This window comes from Sturnus vulgaris, chromosome 1 (genome assembly GCF_052056855.1).
Source record: "Sturnus vulgaris isolate bStuVul1 chromosome 1, bStuVul1.hap1, whole genome shotgun sequence".
Lineage (NCBI taxonomy): Eukaryota > Metazoa > Chordata > Aves > Passeriformes > Sturnidae > Sturnus > Sturnus vulgaris.
This window is the reverse complement of record NC_142243.1, coordinates 18,659,071-18,679,138: the sequence shown is the minus strand read 5'-3', so window position 1 is coordinate 18,679,138 and position 20,068 is coordinate 18,659,071. Positions and strand designations below refer to the sequence as shown.

General features: G+C 37.7%; 1 protein-coding gene across 4 annotated transcripts in view; it reads right to left on the bottom strand.

The window, feature by feature from the left end:
• The window catches only part of NEBL (nebulette), a 248,738-nt gene that overhangs the window by 159,098 nt on the left and 69,572 nt on the right, over positions 1-20,068 (bottom strand). For all 4 annotated transcript variants that reach the window (XM_088160726.1, XM_014891614.2, XM_088160688.1 and 1 more), the window contains one exon: positions 17,666-17,750. In XM_088160726.1, the coding sequence (XP_088016852.1) occupies positions 17,666-17,750 (85 nt within the window). The remainder of the gene's footprint in view (positions 1-17,665; positions 17,751-20,068) is intronic.

Here is a 20,068-nt window from a genome sequence, read left to right as displayed (position 1 = left end):
CATTAAATCTAAACAATGGTATCTTAGGTATTTATAACACTTTAGCTGTGTTCAGAAAACTGTTTTTTAAAACAATCCCTAAACCAACAGTCCGTGTTTCATGAAGAATCATTGCAAAGCAGGCCAGAGATCATCTCATGCAATGTTCTGTTGAGAGCCTGGGTTTAGATCAGGTTACTGGGGCCTTGTCAAGTCAAATCTTGAATATTCCCAGCAAGGGAGATTTCACTGCTTCTCTGGGCAACTTATTTCAATGGTTAGTTGTTTGCAAGGTGAAGTTGTTTTTTCTTAACTCCAGGACAGAATTTCTCCTGCAGCAGCTGTTCCTATTGCCTCTTCTCCTACCACCATGCAACCTTGCCAAGAGAGAACCTCCACTCTGTCTGCACCTATCTTTGGACATGGGAAGACACTGATTAAGTTTCCCCTTAGTCTTTTTAAGGCTGAGAAAGCCAGTTTTGTCAGTCGTAGTTCAGACATCAAGTTCTCCCTTCCTTTTAACATCTTCATGGCTGTACTTGTGGCTGGCTGGGATGCAATTCATTTTCTTCATAGCAGATTGTATTGTCCTGTGGTTTAGGTATGTGACCAAAACAATGCTCGTAACACATTAATGTCATAGCAGTTTCACAGCTTGAATATTTCTCAATCTGCACCCTCAATGAATAGACTGAGGGTGTGAAACAGTTTGGGAAGAGAGAGAAACAGGCAGTCATGCCAAAATACTCCTTTTAAGACATCACCTTTCCCAAGCACACAATACCTGATTTTATGAAGAGAATTACACTGACTTTTATATTCTAGTTATCTTAGTATTGTTTCTTACTTCTAATTACCCAAATCCAGGGGTCACTTTATATCAAAACTACAAAATAAGACTATTAAAAGGGAGTTCTTTGTGGAACTCATTTGGATTTTGTTTTATTTTTGAATTACAACTTAGGGCAGAACATGCTTTTCAAAAAGCTATTACATGACTTAGAAGACTAAGTCTCAAAAGGCAATTTAATAATTTGAAACCCTGGGACTGATTTAAATATTAAGGTGTTCCATTTGTGATGAAAATAAATTGGGCTTAGGCACTTGAGGGAACTAAGTCTTGGTTTGGAAGTCCAAATGTAAAGGAATAAAAGAAAACCTTATGTTTCATTCCTCTTAACTGTAAATGTTACCAACCACCATTTTTATGTCTTAAAAAGTTCTTTCACCACCAAAAAGGACAGCTGGTAGAATGCAAACAAAGAAATACAATCTTTATTAGTTTCCCATTTGCTATTTTCCTAAATTTACATCAAGTAAAATTAAAAACTTGATGCATTTGGCTCCTGCAACTAACAGGCAGTTTGCTATAACTAGAGAAGTAAAAGGCAGCCTAGGCTAAAAAGCAGGTCATCTTAATAGACTGTCATAATCTTGCCATTAGGTAATAAACAGCAGATTTGGCTGCTCTACATACAGTGTTTCACCTTCCTATCCATAAGCTGGAGCTCTGGAAAGTTACAGGCATCCAAGCTTTCATCAGTTTGTGTTACTGTGACTGGAGAGATTCCAGTAAAAGAAATTCACGTACCACCTCAGACCAGATGGAGAGAGGCCCTGGAAAGATGCACAGCTATTACAAAGGATGACTGCAAAGCTAAAGTTCCAAAGGAATCATTTTGGCTTAGTAGATAAATTTTACTAATTTCAGAAGAGGAAGCTTCCCAAAGACAGGTGAGAACACAGATAGGAAGAAGTGCTTCTGATTTGCTGTTGCTGTCTTCAAAAGTAATAGAACACAATGAAAAGATGGTTCCTGAAACTAGGGAACAGAAGTATAACAAATTTTGTTGGAAGATGTTCTCAATTGTTTCCCACTAAATCTCAGATCAGGCACATAAACATGGCGAAAAATTACAGCTGAACGTGAGACTGATATTATTTGGTGTTCAGATGAGATGGCAGAGCAATCTCAAAATATGCCAAAACAGCCCTTTGCACTATAATGATCTGGTTTGTAAGTGGCACCTAAATATGTGGCAACAGCCAGGAGTTATTTTGCATATGGTCACCAGGAGTTTCAGGATTTTATTGGGATCTGGACAGTGATCATGCCAAAAGCAATGGGTGATTTAGCATAACTAATGAGGGCAAGAAGGCAGCCTGCCTTCTAGGCACTTCCCAACTAACACTAAGAAAAAACTGGATATCCAGGGAACATGGGGTTAACTCTGGCACTATAAACAGGATTGGAAAAAGCCTTCTGAAAGAAAGATTAGGACTGGGATTGCAATGCAGCCACACAAGGGAATCATCAGCAAAACTACTTTCATGGAGGAAAAGAAAAAAACAGAGGCATTTTGAAAATACAGCAGTTAGATCTTTCATTTGCACCGGATTTTCAGAAGGGCTGATTTTTCCAGCTTTTTGGCCCCTTGCAAGAGCTCAAAAGGATCAAAGCAAGATGTGCTGACTCAGGCAGCCATGGTGACAATTGCAGCTGCTTTGAAAGAGGAGAAACCTAAGTTGTGTTTGTAAGGAGATCTCCAAAGGTCTCCTTGAACTCTATCAGAAAGCAGGGGAATGGTGTTCATGACACATCATGTGACTTTAGACCTCAGTGTAGTAATTTATACACAGTTAACAAAGGGCAAACTTCAGCATAAGAATGATTCTGTTCTCAATTTACATCATAGTAACTTCCCCTGCATGTACAGGTGAGTTCTTGGCAGTGGAATATTAATGTGGCACTACTGCACAGGGCTCAGCACACGTTACTCTATAGTTTGTAAAAAGTGCTTGTTTTCATTTGCACTAATTCACAAAATTCAGTAATTGGCAATAGGTTGTTCCTAACATTAGTGCAAATTAGCAAGGTTCCACTTAATTTTCTCTAATTACTGAACTGAAAAGGATGATCGGGTACATTGAGAGATAATTAGCTAAGTGGGTATTAACCGGGGCTTTGTGTGTGAAAATCTCCAATCATTCAACTAGACACTGACTAAGGCATTTCCTTTTGAGATAGATGTTCCAAATGAACCCCATTAGCTCCCCAAAGCTGCATGGTAACAGCTGGAAATCAGCACAGGCAACACTCAAAGAAAAATGGGCTCGAACAGGAGCAGCTATTCCCTTCTGAATTGGACTGCCTCAGACTAATTGAGAACAACTTCACTGGGCTGACAGAGCCTGTAGTTCCAACATGATAAAAATGATGTTTACACTCCCCAGGGGTACTGAGTAGAAGTCTGCCTTCTTGCATAGGAAACATTAGCAATTGCATCAGTTGTGAAAAACAGCTGCTTGAGCACCCCCTCCCAGACCAAAAAGACTCGACAGAGATGCTGTTAGTTCAGGAACAGTAACAACAGCCACACAGGAAAATAGAAAACATGCACAAATGACCAGCACTGGACTAAGCAGCATACGAGCAGGCAATGCTATGGTAACAGAAATCAGATTTAATTGAAAGCGAGCTAAGAAAGAACTAGGGCAATAACCTCTGCCTTTCAATAGCATACATTCCTACTGTAATTGAAATATACACAAAGCAAACACCCTTAAGACATAATATGCTTCAGTAATTTATTTTCAAATCAGGGTCAGGACAGCAGCTAATATTTGTTTCATTTCTCCTGCAAGAACATGTGCCTCGAAGAAGAAAAACCTGGTAAGGGAAGATAGGATATAAAGCAATTGCAAGTCACGTGTTTGTTTCTGATCTGCTCTTTCAAACAAAATATCAAGCAGGAAATACATTTCCCTAGTCCTTCCTTTCCTTTCCTAGGTGAAATATCTTTCTATTCCCTTAGACAGACAACATCTCATCATTGCTGTTGTAGCTCATTACCAAGGCAGTAACAACAGGCAGCTACTCTACCATTTCCACAGCAAACATGAATCAGTCTGGTGAACACAATGAACCTCGGCCATCAATTCAATACAGAAACAGAGTTTGCAGATGAATAATTTACTGCTGTCATCTCAAAGATTACAAAAAGGAAACGGTCTATTTATTTGTAAGGCAACATTATTGATAAATGTCCAGTTTAACCCTGGGATTCTATTTGCTAACTTTTTTCCCCTCATAGTGAGGAAATTCCAGTATTAAACTGCATTTATTTAGGTTTCTCTTACAATATAAGTACTTATAATTTAATACTGTCAAACTGTCAAAACAAAGGCTATTTACTTGACTTCTTTGGCACTGCATTTCTGAGACCTGTCATAGCATAAGCACACAATGGGAAAAAATCTCTAGCAAACCAAATACCCAATAAATGAAGAAGTTCCTAGCTGATATTTTTACTTTAGCCACTTAACTATGATTCCAAGAGAAGGCTTTTGCAGTCAATTTATTGACAGACCCAATGCCTGCATTGCTCCATCGAGCCTCAGAGAGAGAGATCCAAGACACTGAAGTGCTGTTGTTTAAGTCTCTTTGCAATACAAAATACTCAGCTGAATAAATTCACTTAGCTGAGGACCCACAGCAGCAGCTACACTGCATCTAGGTCCCAGGCAGCTACAGATGACTTCACCAGACAGAGCAAGTTCCTGGCTGTGACTTTATACTGTCAGCTTGTTTTAGCAAAATGATATTGTCCTGTGATTTCAGTAAAATTCCAAGCAATTCCCATTATCGGTGATGCACTCAACGTCTTGGAGCAAAGAGAAATGAATGAAAAATTAAAGCCGTGTTATTTAAAAACTAAATATGAGCTTCTTTCAGCATATATTAGAAACAAAGCTGACTATTATTGAAACATGCCATTCTAGCCAAAGATCTCTGCTTTAATTGCATGAAATACAACATTTACAGATACTAAAAATAACTGTGGACTAACTTACATGATTTACAGCGTCAAAAAGCATTTTCTGGGAATGGGCTAATCGGTTTTATTTATTTTCTATCGTAAGGATTAAAAGTTAAGAAAACTAACTTTCAGTTTATAAGGTTGATTATTTGCCAGAGAAGAAGTCCCCAAAGTACATAAACTCTTAACTAGTAAAACACAATTTTCTTGCAAGTAGACAGAAATAATGAATCAGAAACACTTAAACACTCCAGGAATTTATGCTTGCGATAAAGCACTAAACAAGTAAAATTAAATAGAAATGCCTGTTAAAACCATTTTAAAACATACACTTCTTTGCAGTAGGTTGGGACTTCCCTCAGAAAAGTATTCAGGTTGCATCTCTGCTCATCCTATGCTGCAAATTAAAATAAACACCTTCAATACTTATGGTCCACCAAGAAGTTTCTTTCCATTATTTCTGAACAGAAGAAAGCAGCAGAGGTAAAACATTAAACAAAAGAGGTTTTTTGCTGAGTCCTGTCACCGTGCTTCTCAGAACAACAAGGTTCTATAAAAATTAGATGATCAGCATAATTTTCCACATCTTGCTGGTTCAGGGCAGCAGATGTACTTTTTACTAGACTTCTCATATGTCCCATCTCTTTTCAGTCTTTTTTTCTTACATTTGACTCCAGTCTCCTGAAAAGCCAAATTTGGTCTAGTTATCATTCAGTACTCAAACACTGCCTTCTATGTAACCAGGCATCAGATTCTACCCTACTTTGCAAGTCTTTATCTGAGACAGCCATGACATTTTATACAACACTAAACACTAGCAGAAACAGGCATTTTTAGGGGCACTATTCATGCAACCTTTTAGATATTCCAATCCATCAGGATCATTTTTCACCCCAGGTGGCAGAAGAACACTACCCTATTGCTGTGACATCTACAAAAATAGAGGGGATTTTAGAAGTTTTCACCCACCAAGATCTCCCATCAAAACACATATTCATAACTATAACTCGTTCAGAGCACAGGGGTGATGGCTCCCTGGAGCCCTGCCCTCCACACCCCCATCCCACGGCTGCTCGCACACTGAGCCCTGCCACCCCTGCTGCTGTGCACTGCTGACAGCCTTCCCGGGCAACAGCTCCATTTTTCATTAGTACCACTCATTTCAAAATATTCCAGTTCCTGCACGCTCAATTCACATCTTGTCACAAGAATCTGTCGGGTTACATCGCAAAGGAGAACTAACACAAAGTAAAAGCAAAGCCAAAAGCAAGAGCTGGGCTTTAGGCTGTAAAATAGGAAAAGAGATTGGAAAAGGATGGAACTAAACTGAAGGAGCTACATTTAAAAGAAAGAGTAGCTTCAGTTGCAGCAGCTGATGGAGTCAACAGCAGTATCAAAAGGCTCCAGTGTTCAGTTTAATCCACAAGGAGGGACCACAGGCTCAGGCTGGTGGCAAAGGCCACCATGCTCACAAGGCATAGTACTGACAGTGTAAGGATACACACACCTGTGATGCACCAGAAAGGCACAACTCAAGTCAAATACAATATTATATGACTTTTTTTTTTATTCTCTTCTTATACAGATGAAAGCATTTTCCTTTAATCAGAACAAGCAATGTAACCTATTTCCCATTTTATCTCAAATGGTGCTGCACTGTGTGCCCACCCTGGCTCTGTGCCAGGTGTTTGCATTCCAGCCTTATCACCCGTGCACTGGAGCATCCCGTCCTCAACACACATCCCTCTCACTCCTTTCTTAACAGGGCTGAGCAACCTGGACCTTTCTTCTGACCATGTTTACACATATAAGTTTATATCAACAATTCTTTTACTGATAAATATATTACACTATTAAAAATGTATCCTACATTGGAAAAATATATGTGGTAGCTTCATTCACATTTCCCAAAGCCTTAAAGCAATTCAACTATACTTCCTAAAAAAATTTAAAACAAGAAATTTATGGTTCATTTTACTCAGTAAAATGATTTTCCTTTAAGTAGAATTCAACTATTTTAAATTCACACGATATTGAAAAGTAACATATTAAGTGCAGATATATTTATATAGAAGTGTTTACATTTTAAACTAATGAGAACTGTAAGTACAAAATAAATTTTTGTCATTTCTAGCAGTAAGCTACAAATCTTTTTTGCCTTTTTTTTTAATAAAACATGTATTTTGTCCTTCAAAATTTTGAGTCTAGTAAACAACGGGAAAAAAATAAGCCTTTGCTCCAAGGAGTTTCTAACGTCAAATCCTTGCCCCCCTACCCCCCAAATGTTTCCACCAAATGCCTTCAAAGCTCTAACATTTGGTGCAATTAAAGCATTTAGTATTTTCTTCCACTCGCTTTATTTTGAGCTAGGTTAAACATTATACTAATCCTACTCTTTTTCCTTTCTCTTTTTTTCCTGACCCTTTCACTTGAAAGCCCATCAACATAATCTCCTGCAAGCATAGCACTACCTGACAAACTATCACCCCGAATAGACCTCAATCCATCCTGCAAGGCAGCAGTTACAAGAAATCATTGAACTCTGAATGGTCCCTGCACCATCTGAGAATAAATCAGGAGGACAATATATTTCTTGGATCTAAAACAGCCCCATCAATAAGTAACCTAAGCATCAGGAAAATGACCAACTAAAATGCTGACGAACGCTCATGGCCTTTTATTGGGGTCAAGGGGTAGGACTGCCCAGGATCCTTCTTGCTTTTCTTCTTCATCCAAATACCCTGAAAGGCCTAATACTATGCAATCTTGGATTCATGTGGTTTTTTGGCATTGCACCATCAGGCAAGCCAAGGCAAATTTCTCCTTTCTCCTTCTCACAGTCACACTCAGCATATAACAAGTGCACCAAGGCCAGATAGCTCAGGCTACAGAAATTATCAGAAACTGGTCAGAAATTATCAAGAACTGAAAAACAAACTCAAAGAGTGAGACAAGCTGAGAAAAATATCCTCAAAGCTTCAAAGCACAAAAAGCATCTTTTGCTGGAGCAGACAAAGCCCTTCTGCAGCTATTGAAAACCCAGAAGCCAGAATATTACATTTTGTTGGGAAACACAGGCAATGACAGAGATTTTGTTTACTTACTTTTTAACTTCTCTGCTAAAGCTAAAGCTCTTTTCATAGTTTCATTTACTTAAAGCTTCTGCTTTGTAAGACTTCCAATTAAGAGAATGTGACACTCTCACCAGGCTTGGATTTCTCCTATTAAGCAGCTTTGCTGGTCATTTTGTAAAGGCCACCTCCAGAACAAATGCTGAGCGAAAACAGAATTAATAATGGATTTAAAGGATACTACTCAGTAGCCAATGCACACAATGGGAACAGCTGGTTAACACAAAGTAAAAATATGCATCTGGATTGACTTTTTTGTTACAGTAAAAAAAAAAAGAGGTAAAGAAATCCATCCACTCTCAACTTTACATAGAAATCTTCATCAATTTAAGATACTTTAGCAGATACAAATAACAGCTAAACAAAGTGCATACTTATAAAAGCTCTGAAGACTTAAATAACAGCTAATCACATAGGAGAAGCATATAGGTAAATCAGTATTCTTCTTTTTTCTCAGTATACATCTAAAGACTGGATGCATTCTAATGAAAAAAAATAACTGCATCAAATAAGAATAAATATAATCATGATCATGTGAATTCTCCAATCCTACATTCCCATCACATACAAATATGTAACAAGTTTATGGAAAAATACTCAGCTATCAGAAAAACTAACAATGTATTAGAGGCAATTTCCAGAGGTATGCTAGCAAAGGATTTGTTCTCTCAATCTACTGAAATTAAACTTTAATATATGTTAACCTTAATATATGTTAAAACTTTCAATTTGCTTTTTCCTTTGAAAGGGAATTATGGATATCTGCCAAACAACGAAATATTGTGAGCAATGATCCCTCTCAAGAATTCCTCAAACTACAAAATCTGACACAGAATCATGAAATCATTAGGGTTGGTTAAGATCACCAAGATCATAAAGTCCAGCCTTTGATCAAACACCACCATCCCAACCAGACCACAGCACAAAGTGCCACATCCAGTTGTTTCTTAAACACTTCCAGGGATGGTGATCCCACCACTTCCCTCAGCAGCCTGTTCCAATGCTTAATCACCCTTTCATTGAAAAAATTCTTCATGACATGTTGAGCTTCTAGCATCAGTAGGAAAAAAAACTGATCTCTAAAGAGTAAAAGTGGCTCAACCTTGTGGAAAAAAAACTGAAACAAGATACAGAGGATAAGGATCAAAGATAAGGACCAAAATAAAAACATTTTCAGAGAGCAAATAAAATTAGGAAAAATACAGCTGTTTATCATATTTTTTCAGCATTTAAGGCCATGAAACTAAGGACAAGGAAAAAATTAAGGGAAAAATTAACATTGCTTCTATAAATTCTCTGCACAGAACTTCTGAAGTTTGTTAAGATATTGATATAGATAAAGACAAGAATTGGTCTCATAACAAGATGGATAACTAACTTTGTTCCTTGGTAACAAACAGGTCAGTACTTCTGAAAAGATATGAGCTTAAAATAAGGAACTAAATGAAAATCATTAATTGCCACAATGTGTTCTGCCAAATGGATTTGTTCCAATACTTTGATGTACAATTCACTCCTATAATCTCACACTGGAAAAAAAATGCTGGGCTGTTACTCTGGGTGAAAGTGTATTAACAAAAATACTCACATACCACTTTCAAATTATCAAATGTGCCAGCCACTACAATTTGCTGGGGGGGGTATCTGAAGAGATAATTCATCCCAGCCATTACACAAATGGAAGTCAAAGACTAAGAACTCTCTGGAGGAAGACATTAGCAACATCAAGAAAATAAAACAAGTTCTTCTAATACAGTGCATTGACTAAAATCATATTCCTGAAAATTTCATTTTTGATATCCCAGAGGGAGTAAGTAAAAGCCTGCTCCTTAGCTGTCCTTCTTTTTCATGGTGACATTACCAATACTCCACACTGGATCAGACCAGTCACCTACTGAAACAAGTTTCCTCTTGCTGATCACAAGCACTGTCAGTTTTTGTGAAAAAACAGCAGTGTCAGCAATAGGAAGCAGGACTACATGGACCCCCTTTGACTGAATGTGGCAGTCTGAAATATGCAAATCTAAAGCACAGAAAGGAAAGAAGGAGTGATGTGATCTTGTTTTCTGCCTTTGGCAGACTTTCTCAGTACAAATACTCTGCTAAACAGGAGAGGGCAGGGGGACAAGCTCAGTACTGCCAGCCTCAATACCCACACTGCTGGGTGGGTTCCCCAGCCATTCCCAAGGCAAGACCTGGCACAGCTCAGCTCTGCTTCAGAGGAGGGAGCACTCCTGAAAGGCAGCAAGGACATGCCTGCACCACTTCTGCTCCTCTTGACCTGAGCAGTCACTGCACACAGCCCAGAGGACACTGACCCCACAAACTCCCAATTACCATCACATTTCACACATGCTCATTTTCATGCTTATCCAATGTCACTCTGATGGGCTTCTTAAACACCATCTCAAACACTATGAAATGGGAAAAAAAAATTATATATTATAGAGGGAAAAGCCATACACAGTGTGGATATAAGCCAGTACACTCTATTTATCTTTGGGATCAGGAACTTCTTCCTGACCCTCTTGCACTCTACAGTACGGGTATGTCCTCAGCACCTGATTGCATTCTCTGGATGCCTCATTTATTATGACAATTCTTCTGTTCTCAGTCTTTATTTTAAATTCTCTAAAACTGAATGAACTGAATTCTCCTTCACACGGGCTGAAATGCTATGCAGTAATCCAACAAAAACATAACTAAAAAGAATCACAGCATTCAATTACCTGCAACACAGCTGCAAGCAACAGAGTGACCATTTAAAAATCTAGTTGCAAATATAAAAACCAGAAAGAAGCTCAAGAGAATCTGGAGAGAAACTTGACATGAAAAAGAACATATATGTCCTCCATTTCTCCTCATCTAGAACAAAAAGGACACTTTTTTAGGGATTTTAATATTTTTTAAAATATTTAAATCAGAAATTCTGATACCTCAAATTTTCAGTTATTATTTTTATTAATTGCTGTGAATTCTGTGGCTCTCTTTTGTTCCCCTTCTACTACCTCTGATTGTACAAGTAAAAGTAGTGGGAATCACTTTTGATTTCATTGATCCTAAGATTTTCTGTTAAGGATGTCCTACTTGGCCATTGATTCGATGTCATAAAAAGTCTATAAAAATGGGTTTATAGATGGGTCCTTAATTACTCTATTAATAATAAATCATGACTGCTCTGCCCTCATGCTACCACAAAAATTACCTCTATTTCATGTACATAGATTACCCCTTCACTTTTTACAGTTAAACATTATGTACATCTGAAATACACATGTGAAAGAAAATGTACTATGCTTTTTTTGTCTCATTGACATATATTAGAAAAATTAATGTAATTATATTAATATATTTTGCAGCTTACTTCTGAGTCTTGGCACTGGAAGATGCAATTTTTCTCCTGTGACTGTGTACTTTACAGACTTCCTAACTTTTCAGCCAGCAGGAAGTTTGCACTGCTTGCTTCCAAGACTCTGCAGATACTATTGTGCTTCCTTAAATGCAGTTCTGCTCTGGTTTTCTTCTCTTAAATTACATAAGGTTTTCACATCACTGTGTTTAGTAACAACAGGGCAAGAACTTATGCAAAAAAAAAAATTGTCACACTTTTATTTTTGTATCATCAAATCAACAATGAAAAGCTGATATGTTACCATTTCCCATAGATGCTCATGTGCAAGTTTGTCTAAAGTTTCTTCTGAATATTGGGCAAGTATTCTTTGCTTTGTAATGTGTTCCTTTCTCCATTATCTTTGCAGATCTTTTATCAGAGAAATGAGGAAACAGTACAAAAATAGTAGTCTGAAGCAGTTGTTTTGCTAAGGCACAGAAACCTGTAATTTTGTCCTTAGATAAAAATGCAGCTACATATAATAATACAGGTTCAGAAAAAAAGAAAAATAATTTACTGCTTTTATCTGCATAGCTTAATTTACAGATTATCAAGGTGTGATGTGACCCAAAAAGACAACAGGGGAAAGAACAGTCAATATTATAAGAAAAATAGTTCTTTTCCAAACTCCTTTATACCAGTAATATTTCCTACACTGATCAGTACATTACCATTGGAAGTCAGTATAAAATTCTGTGTAATTACACAGGCTAATTATATTACATTTTTTTTTAATTAGGGTATGCAGTCAGTACCAGGAATCAGATTTAAGACTTCAGTCTTAACAACTTAAAGCTAAGGCAAACAACTCTTGTTTCAAAAAGCAGCCCATAACCATGTCTTACATCCCTGCAGAAGATTTGTATTTTCATATATGAAATCAAAGAATTTCAGAGTGCTACAAATGTGTCCATAACACAAAAATGTATTCCATGGAGAAAGTCCCTCTCTGGTGCACAATCTGTTTATCTTTTACTACTACACCCTCTTTGGTGTCTTTGCCTCATGTTCTGGTGTCTCCCAAGCACAAGGTTACATCTCCACATGCTGGTGAGTGGCAGACAGGAGAGGACTGAAAGCAGTACTGCCCTATTCTGAATCTTACAGCCTAAGTAAATGCAAGGGGGAAAAAACCAAACAAACAATAAAAACAACAAAACAGAAACAGTGTAGGTATATAGAGTTACAGTAACAGGAGCCAGTCCAGTGCAGACAGGATGTACAGAGAATCCCTCACATACTTGGCAAGATAAAAATCAGAAGAGGTGCCAACCATTTTCCCAGAAAACCGAAAGTCATTCTGCCTCCTGCACTCGGCTGGAGCTTTGTATTATTCACATCAAGAATGATTTTCATGCCTTTGATTCACACAGATAAAACAAGTCATTTAAATGGGCTTCAGAGGGAAAGAAGGAACAAACCAGGAGCTGAAAAAAAAAATCACATTTAGTAGGTGAGCATGATTTACAAATTACTCCTGTGAAGGGGTTTACAGGGGAGCAGGGCAGAGCTTTCTGCAGGCAGTCTGGGTTTATTTTAATGCATCAACCTAATCAACATCTCCAGGACTTGTCACTCACATATAATAGCAAGAAGATGCCTGAGAAGCCTGCACCCTCCTGGCTCTCTCACCCCTCTCCTCATACACATATGATGGATTGGGTTCAGATCCTCAGATAACTGGAGAGAGGAATATATAAATAATCAGTTCCTGATGGCTACCTGGAAAGGTCCCATCTTTAAAATATGTTCCAGGGTCCTCTTACAAAATCACCCACAAAGGTATAAAAAAGTCTTTCTGCTTGCCATATCATACTTCTTCCTCCTTTTCTCAACTGAAAGAGCATATTTTTATCTCTGTCTCTAGCTCCAAAAACTGTTTCCTCCATGACTTCTCCAATGGGCTCACTCAGGGTACCCCAGGAAATCCATCCAATGTCTGCTTTAATAATTCATATAGCATTTCATTATCCTATAGCATTCAATGTGGCAGTTCATTCCAAAGATTTCATAAAAGAGGTGCATATGAACTGAAAAGGCTTTTTCAACAAATCAAGCTAATAAAAATCAAGTTAATAATTTGCCTGGAAGTTTGCTAACAGGTATTTTTGAAACAGATGAGCAAAGAGAAAAAGGCAAGAAGATGAGAGAAGTGGTCGAGAGGAACCTGAGGAAGGACAGGATAGAGACAAATCACTCAATATGAAGAGCTGAAGATGCAGGGGAATGACCTCTGGAGGTCATCTATTACATCACCCTACTCAAAGCATAGTCAACTACGACAGATTCCTTAGGACTGTGCCCAGTCATCCTCCCAAAATCTCCTAGGATGATCCACAGTCTCCCCAGGCACCTTCTGCCAGTGTTCAGTCACCCTCACACTGGAAAAGCTTTTCCCTATGCATAAATGCAGTCTTCTGTATTGCAATTTACACCTGTCATCTCTTGCACTTTCACACGGAACTGCTACCAGAGTCAGTCTCTTCTTCAGCCTGAACAAAGAGGAACGTGGCCATCCTAGATGAAAATATTTTACCATAAAGATTTTTTAATCCCTTTTCCGAGCTGACTCTCTTCCAAGTGCTCAGTGATACCATGATTATCCTGGTGAGAGTTGGCATATAAAGATCCAAACACAAGCAATTCCTGACAAAGTAAGGACTGTTAAAATATAATATTGTTAGGATAATAGTCTGATTCAACTGCGTATGTCTCATACCACATTATAGTACTTCTTGAAAATCAACACTTATGAACTCTATTTATCACGAAAAACTGCAAGTATGTTTCTTCCTAAAGAAACAGATACACTTTCAATTATCCAAGCTCCTATAACAGAAGTACAGGAAATTTTCCCCCTGTGAAAAGAAGCACTTGGACTTTCCAAGGACAGCAGCCTCAGAGTGTGTCACCACAGGCCAGGACAAGAAGAAAGTAGGACAAGACCCATGATTTTGCATCAAGTTCCCCATGAATTACTGGAAAGTACATTTCCTCAGAAAGTGCTGGAGTAGAACACACCTTAAACATCATCCCTCTCTTTGATTTGACACTTTGATATTCTTCCTGCCAAGAACTGCTACAGAACATCTCTGTTTCTTTTTGCAAGTTCAACTCGAGTGGCTGCTTTTGATGTACACATAGAAAGACTAAAGGCCATGGAGCAATTTACATTGTTATAAAGTTAGAGAAATCAATAGTTTAGGTACATGAAGGAAATTCCCAAGTAAACAAAGTTGAGATGAGAATATCAGTAACTTCCATAGCTGAGTTTATCTAAGAGAGGCAAGTGAATGCATTTTGCATTTTTACTCCATTGCAAACTATGGAGTAAGAGAATGCACTGATTCCCCAAAAAGACAGGGATTTTTCATCAGAGAGGCATAAAGAAAAATCTTGTTTGAGACACTGCATCTTTGTCTCAACTCTTTATTTAGAGGATGAAAGACCTTCAAACTCATTTTTCTCCTGTCAGGAGGAATACTGTACTGTGAAGTTTTCCAGAATGGAAAACAAACACAGCCTCTCCTAAAATGCATTTATATCTCCTTCCAACTACAGAGCTGAATAAAAGCCAATGGAAGCAAAATCCTAAAGGGGGGAAGCTCTGATATTATGTAAAATAGAAGAACAGAGTTCTCTGGAAATCTTTTAAATGCTGTCCTTTGACTTCTTAACAACGTAATTTTTCAAGTGTTCCAAAGAGCTATCCATTTTCTATTGACCCCACCAGAAAACAGTATTTTGTTTTGTTAGTTTTGTTCTTGTGTTATGTCAACATGACACCCTGGCACCTGATGCTGACCTTAATGGATTCTTGACCAAGGACCCAGCACTGCAACTTAAAACACTGCCAATTGCTGCTTAAATGAAAATAAAAACAACAGATTTACAAAAATGTGTATTTTAGCTTACACAGTATTTAATGGTGTTTCCTTTACCAATTCTTCATGTTTTGCTGAGCAGAATAAAAAGTAGTTCTAAAGCTACAGATTTGGAAAAAAACACTTGGAGTCCTGCAGTTAAACACAGGGTTGTACCTCTTCAGAACTAAAAGCATTAAAGACGTTTACTTCGAAACCAGGAAGCAGCTATTACTTTAGAAAAGCATTTCTCCTTTTTCAGTAGTCAACATAATTTTTACATTACCTGACACAGAATTTGCTCAATCCCAAATTGTCAAATGCATTGGCAGGAGGCTCAAGCAGCTCTGATGAAAGGTAGTAATAATGTCATTCTATCCAGCCCAGTTTGGTTTGATATGAAAACTTTTCTTGAACCATGCACACACTTTTTTCTATGGCACAGGACTGAAACAGAATGAGACCTAAACAATGTCAAATTATATGCCATGTATTTTTTTCAGTTGGGTGTTTTTCAGCTTTCCCTGAAAAGATAGAACAAGGGACTAGATGGCCAACAGGACTGATTGAGGATTCCTCTATCCTTATACTCTTCCAAGCATTACAGAAAGTATTCAGAATCTACAGTCCTATTTTAGGACAAGATTTAAATTGGATAAGGAAAAGCACCTGGAATCTTTATTTCAGCATTGAAAAGATTCACATGCTAGGCAACTTAACACAGTCTAGATGTAAATCAAACAGGAAGCAAATGATGACCAAAAACATTATGGCCTTTCTTCCAAGTATGCAATTTTGTGTCCTTATAATTTAGATCTGCAAGTCTTTTGCTGACTAATAATGCTGGAAAAAAGGCACATTGTAAAAATTAAGGATTTCTCTCAATTTCCAAGTTTTGAGTAGATCTTTGTCTAACATTTTATGACAGTGCATTGTGAAACAGCTGCAGCAATTTTATTCACAGGCAAACTCCAAGTTTCTTGCTGATACTGCTTATCCAGTATCCTAGAATACTAAGTTCTCAGTTTAAAAATAGAGAATACCAAAAATAAGTTTCCTTATGCTTCCATAGTGCCACCAAAGCATGTTTCAAACAGGAAAGCAGTTAGGGAAAGCCACTTCTCCTATATCCTCTGTAAAGAGCAGTAACATTTTCTTATTCTACTGAATCCCAACATTTTCTGTCAAACTCCTAAAAAAAGTGAGCTGAGAATTTACATTCTTTTAAAAAGACCTGTAAAAAGTAGTGGTTTTAAGTTCCTCTTTGTGACAAAACAGTGACTCTGGTACACAGAACCACTGAATTACAAGAAAATGAACCAGACTCCAATCTGAAATCCACTCAAGTCAAGAAAAGACAGGGTCCACAAACTGTCCTTTTTCTAGATGGCAAAATCTCAGCATGAAATGATTTCTCTAAGTTTTATAAGCAATAACCATAATGGCAAAAGGTAAAGAATTTTTAAGACTGTACACCATGCTAAGTATGTGCTACCTTTTCTATTTATCAGTCCTTCAATTTAACCCATCAACCTATAGAGACCTGCCCAAAAAAGAAAGTTCTTTTTGTCTACTATCTGGTTTTTTGCTATCTGGTTTTTAGTTTTTTATGACAATGACAGCTATGAACTTATAATGAGATATCCCAATTAAAACACAATAGATTTCAAAAAAACCCAGAATTTTCATAAAATAAAATGCAATCAAATATTGTAAATTGTCTTACACAGAACAACTTCAAGCATTACATAAATTAAAACAGTATAAAGTGGCACTGGAGAGTGGGGGAGAGGAGGGCTTTTCAGCCCTCAAACGTGAATTAATATAAATCAGAACTTTATATTATGGTAGATAGCCAGCATGGTATTTGGGTCACCTAAGTCTTCTTTGCCATTTTCTTCTCTTGTTTTCCCCTTTTTGTTTTACATTTTAATTTAAGTATATTTCTTTTTAATCTACATAAGTTTTGATTGATAATGTGTTTATCACAACTTGCTTACAGACTGCTTCATATATTAGTTGACAGAGGCTGTAAGAGATCTGTAAACAGATTATTCACTCACTTCATTGCTGATAAATATTAAAGGCTTCTAAATATCTGCTAATGACAAATTCATTGCTTGTTAATCTCACGCTATTTTATTATTAAGTTTAATGCAAGCCAACAATGGTAGTTTGCCAAAGGGAAATGAACCCTTTGAGTTAAGCTATATCACTTCAAAACTATTTAGATGCTTCATGTACTGATGAAAATTAAGGATTCCAGTGATGTCAATGTAGGATTCAATAGTATGGTAACTAGTATGACTGAGAACAGAAATAAAACCTTGAGTTTTGCAGCATTATGCCAATTTACAAATATTTTTTATAATTACACTGCAGTGCTACTATGTATGTACACAGAAATACTACTACTACTTTGAAAAAACTGTCAAGAAGTGGACTGACGCCTAATATTAACAAGACAAAACAATTATTTACCTGACTTTGCAATTCACTTTGTTGCTTCAGGCGAAGATTTTCTGGTGTATCAGCCACTGTAGTGAAGGACTGCTTTGGGTAATGTCTAGAAGGAGAAGAAGCACAAAGCCAAACATTAAATATTTGCACATGCTAGAAAGTCAAGTCCATCCCAGCACTCTTCCCTACAGTGCACAGAATTCTTTCATAGTTTGCTATGAATTACAAGAATTTAAAAATATTGTGTCAGAGGTGCCTCACAGAAACAACACAAAGGAGTTCCTGTAATGAGTCTAAATCTCACCCATTCATCCTGACCACTGACTTCAAAGACCAGTCAGCCAAAATTTGCTTTCAATAGAGTGATTAAAACTATGTTTAACTGCATTGTCTTGGTACCGTCATGTGCTGGACAAAGACTGAACCAAAAGCCCTTAAAATGAAATTGTTTTACAGAAACTGATGCTACATAAGAGAGCACAGCTGGAGTACCAGGGAGTCTTTAATCCTTTAGTGTAGGAACCAGAAGGATCAAGGCAGGTACTTGCTGGGTAGAGGAAAGTCAAATGCTTTAACAGTAAATACATCAATACAGTACTGTAATATCCAGTAACAAAGGCTATGGTGTCTCAGAACTGCAATCTATCAGGCATCTCTCTTTCCATTTGAAATTTTACACCTTTACAATGCATTCCTACTATTTGCTTTGGCATTTTATGGTAACGTGCTCTAGTGGAGCCTGCCTGAGCAGGGAGATTGGATAAAATGGCCTTTGGTGAGCTCTTCCAATCTTAATAATTTTTTGCATCTGTGAACTATAGCAGTCAAACCCTCCTCATTTACAGAGCCACTATTTATTAATTTTTATGGATTTATCCCACAATTTTGCAGTCAAACAAGAAGTTCCCTAATAGGAAAGACCAAAAAAAGAAGCAAATAACAAAATGAAACAGCACATCCCTAAACAGACATAATATTATGAGCCAGAAACACTATGAGGAAACTGATTCTTACTAGTTACTTTCCATCATCTTCAGTCTAAAACTTAAATGTTCACCTTACTACCATGTGAGGCACTCACGTCTTCAGTTACCCCTCACAGCTTCTCATGTCTGCCAGCTCCCCCATTTGTGCCTCCAACATTTCAGAGTACAAGACAACAGGCACAGTGTTACAGACACAATAACATTTGCAGCATAAGTTCCACAGAGAGAAAAGGCAGTGTCTGAAGACAGAGGATATGCAGTATTAAACATTTCCATGTTCAAACTCCAGGCTACCTCTAATGTACTCTTTCAGCAGCTGCTTGTATGTTGTTGCTATGGTTTCATCATAAAATTTCCATTCTGTGTAAACATGATTTATATTTTCTTTCAAAATTGTATTTTGTTAGAAAGTTTTCTGTGTACAAGTTCTATTTCCATGAAGTGCATTGTTTCAGCAAAAAAAAGAATTATTCTTATCTGAAAAGATAAGCATAAAAAAGAAAAAGGATTTCTGGTTTTATCTAAAAGCTGAATGCTTCCCCCTCAGAAATGCAAAATCAATAATTGATGAGAACTGCTGCCTGAGCTTCACACAGTCCACTGCTCCAGGCCTGATTCCCCCATCAGATGATACCTTGCATTGCCAGATTTCTACATCACAGCACAATGGAGTAGACTCCTGCACCAAGAGGCTGTGGAACACACCCTCATTTATGGTGTGGTTACACAGGGAAACAGGAGAAATACAGGACACACTAGGGATTTCAGGCTCTCGAGGGCTAATAACTACATAGAAAGAGAAAAAAAATAAACATCTTGATGAAAGAAAGCTTTTCCTCACAGAAATGTAAGAACTATCCCAGATTGGGTACTAGCAGATGGACAAACTATGCTACTCTAAGTTTATGGTGAGACACACTCCCACCCATTATGTCAGCCACTTGTCTCAGAGAGATCATGCCACTGAGAACTAGAAAACAAGATTTCTAGACATGACACCCTTCAGACTATTCCTTTGGAGTTACAGCCAAGTCCTCCCACAGTCCCACCCAAGGTGGAGCTTTGGCCAGAGAGAGCACTGAGTTCTGCATATGCTGCTGCCCCTTCCCCCCTTTTCAAACCAGGGGCTCCCCCACCACCCCCCCAGAGCCAGCCAAGGCCAGCCAGCAGAACAGCTTAGCCACAGCTCCAGTAGCACACAGGAGGCTTTGCACGAGGCAGATGGTGTCAGCATTGTGTAATTTCTTGGGACAAGGAAGATACTTCCAGAAGGGCTTCTCTTTTTTTTTTTCTTTATTTCATTTTTTCTATCTCACAATTCATTCTTCTGTATAGAGGAAAGAAAAAAAAAATAAATAAAAAATGCCAGACTGGCCACAAGGAGGGTCATAAGCCCTTTTTGGAAAGCAGCAATGAGCAGATGGGGAAGGCAACAAGC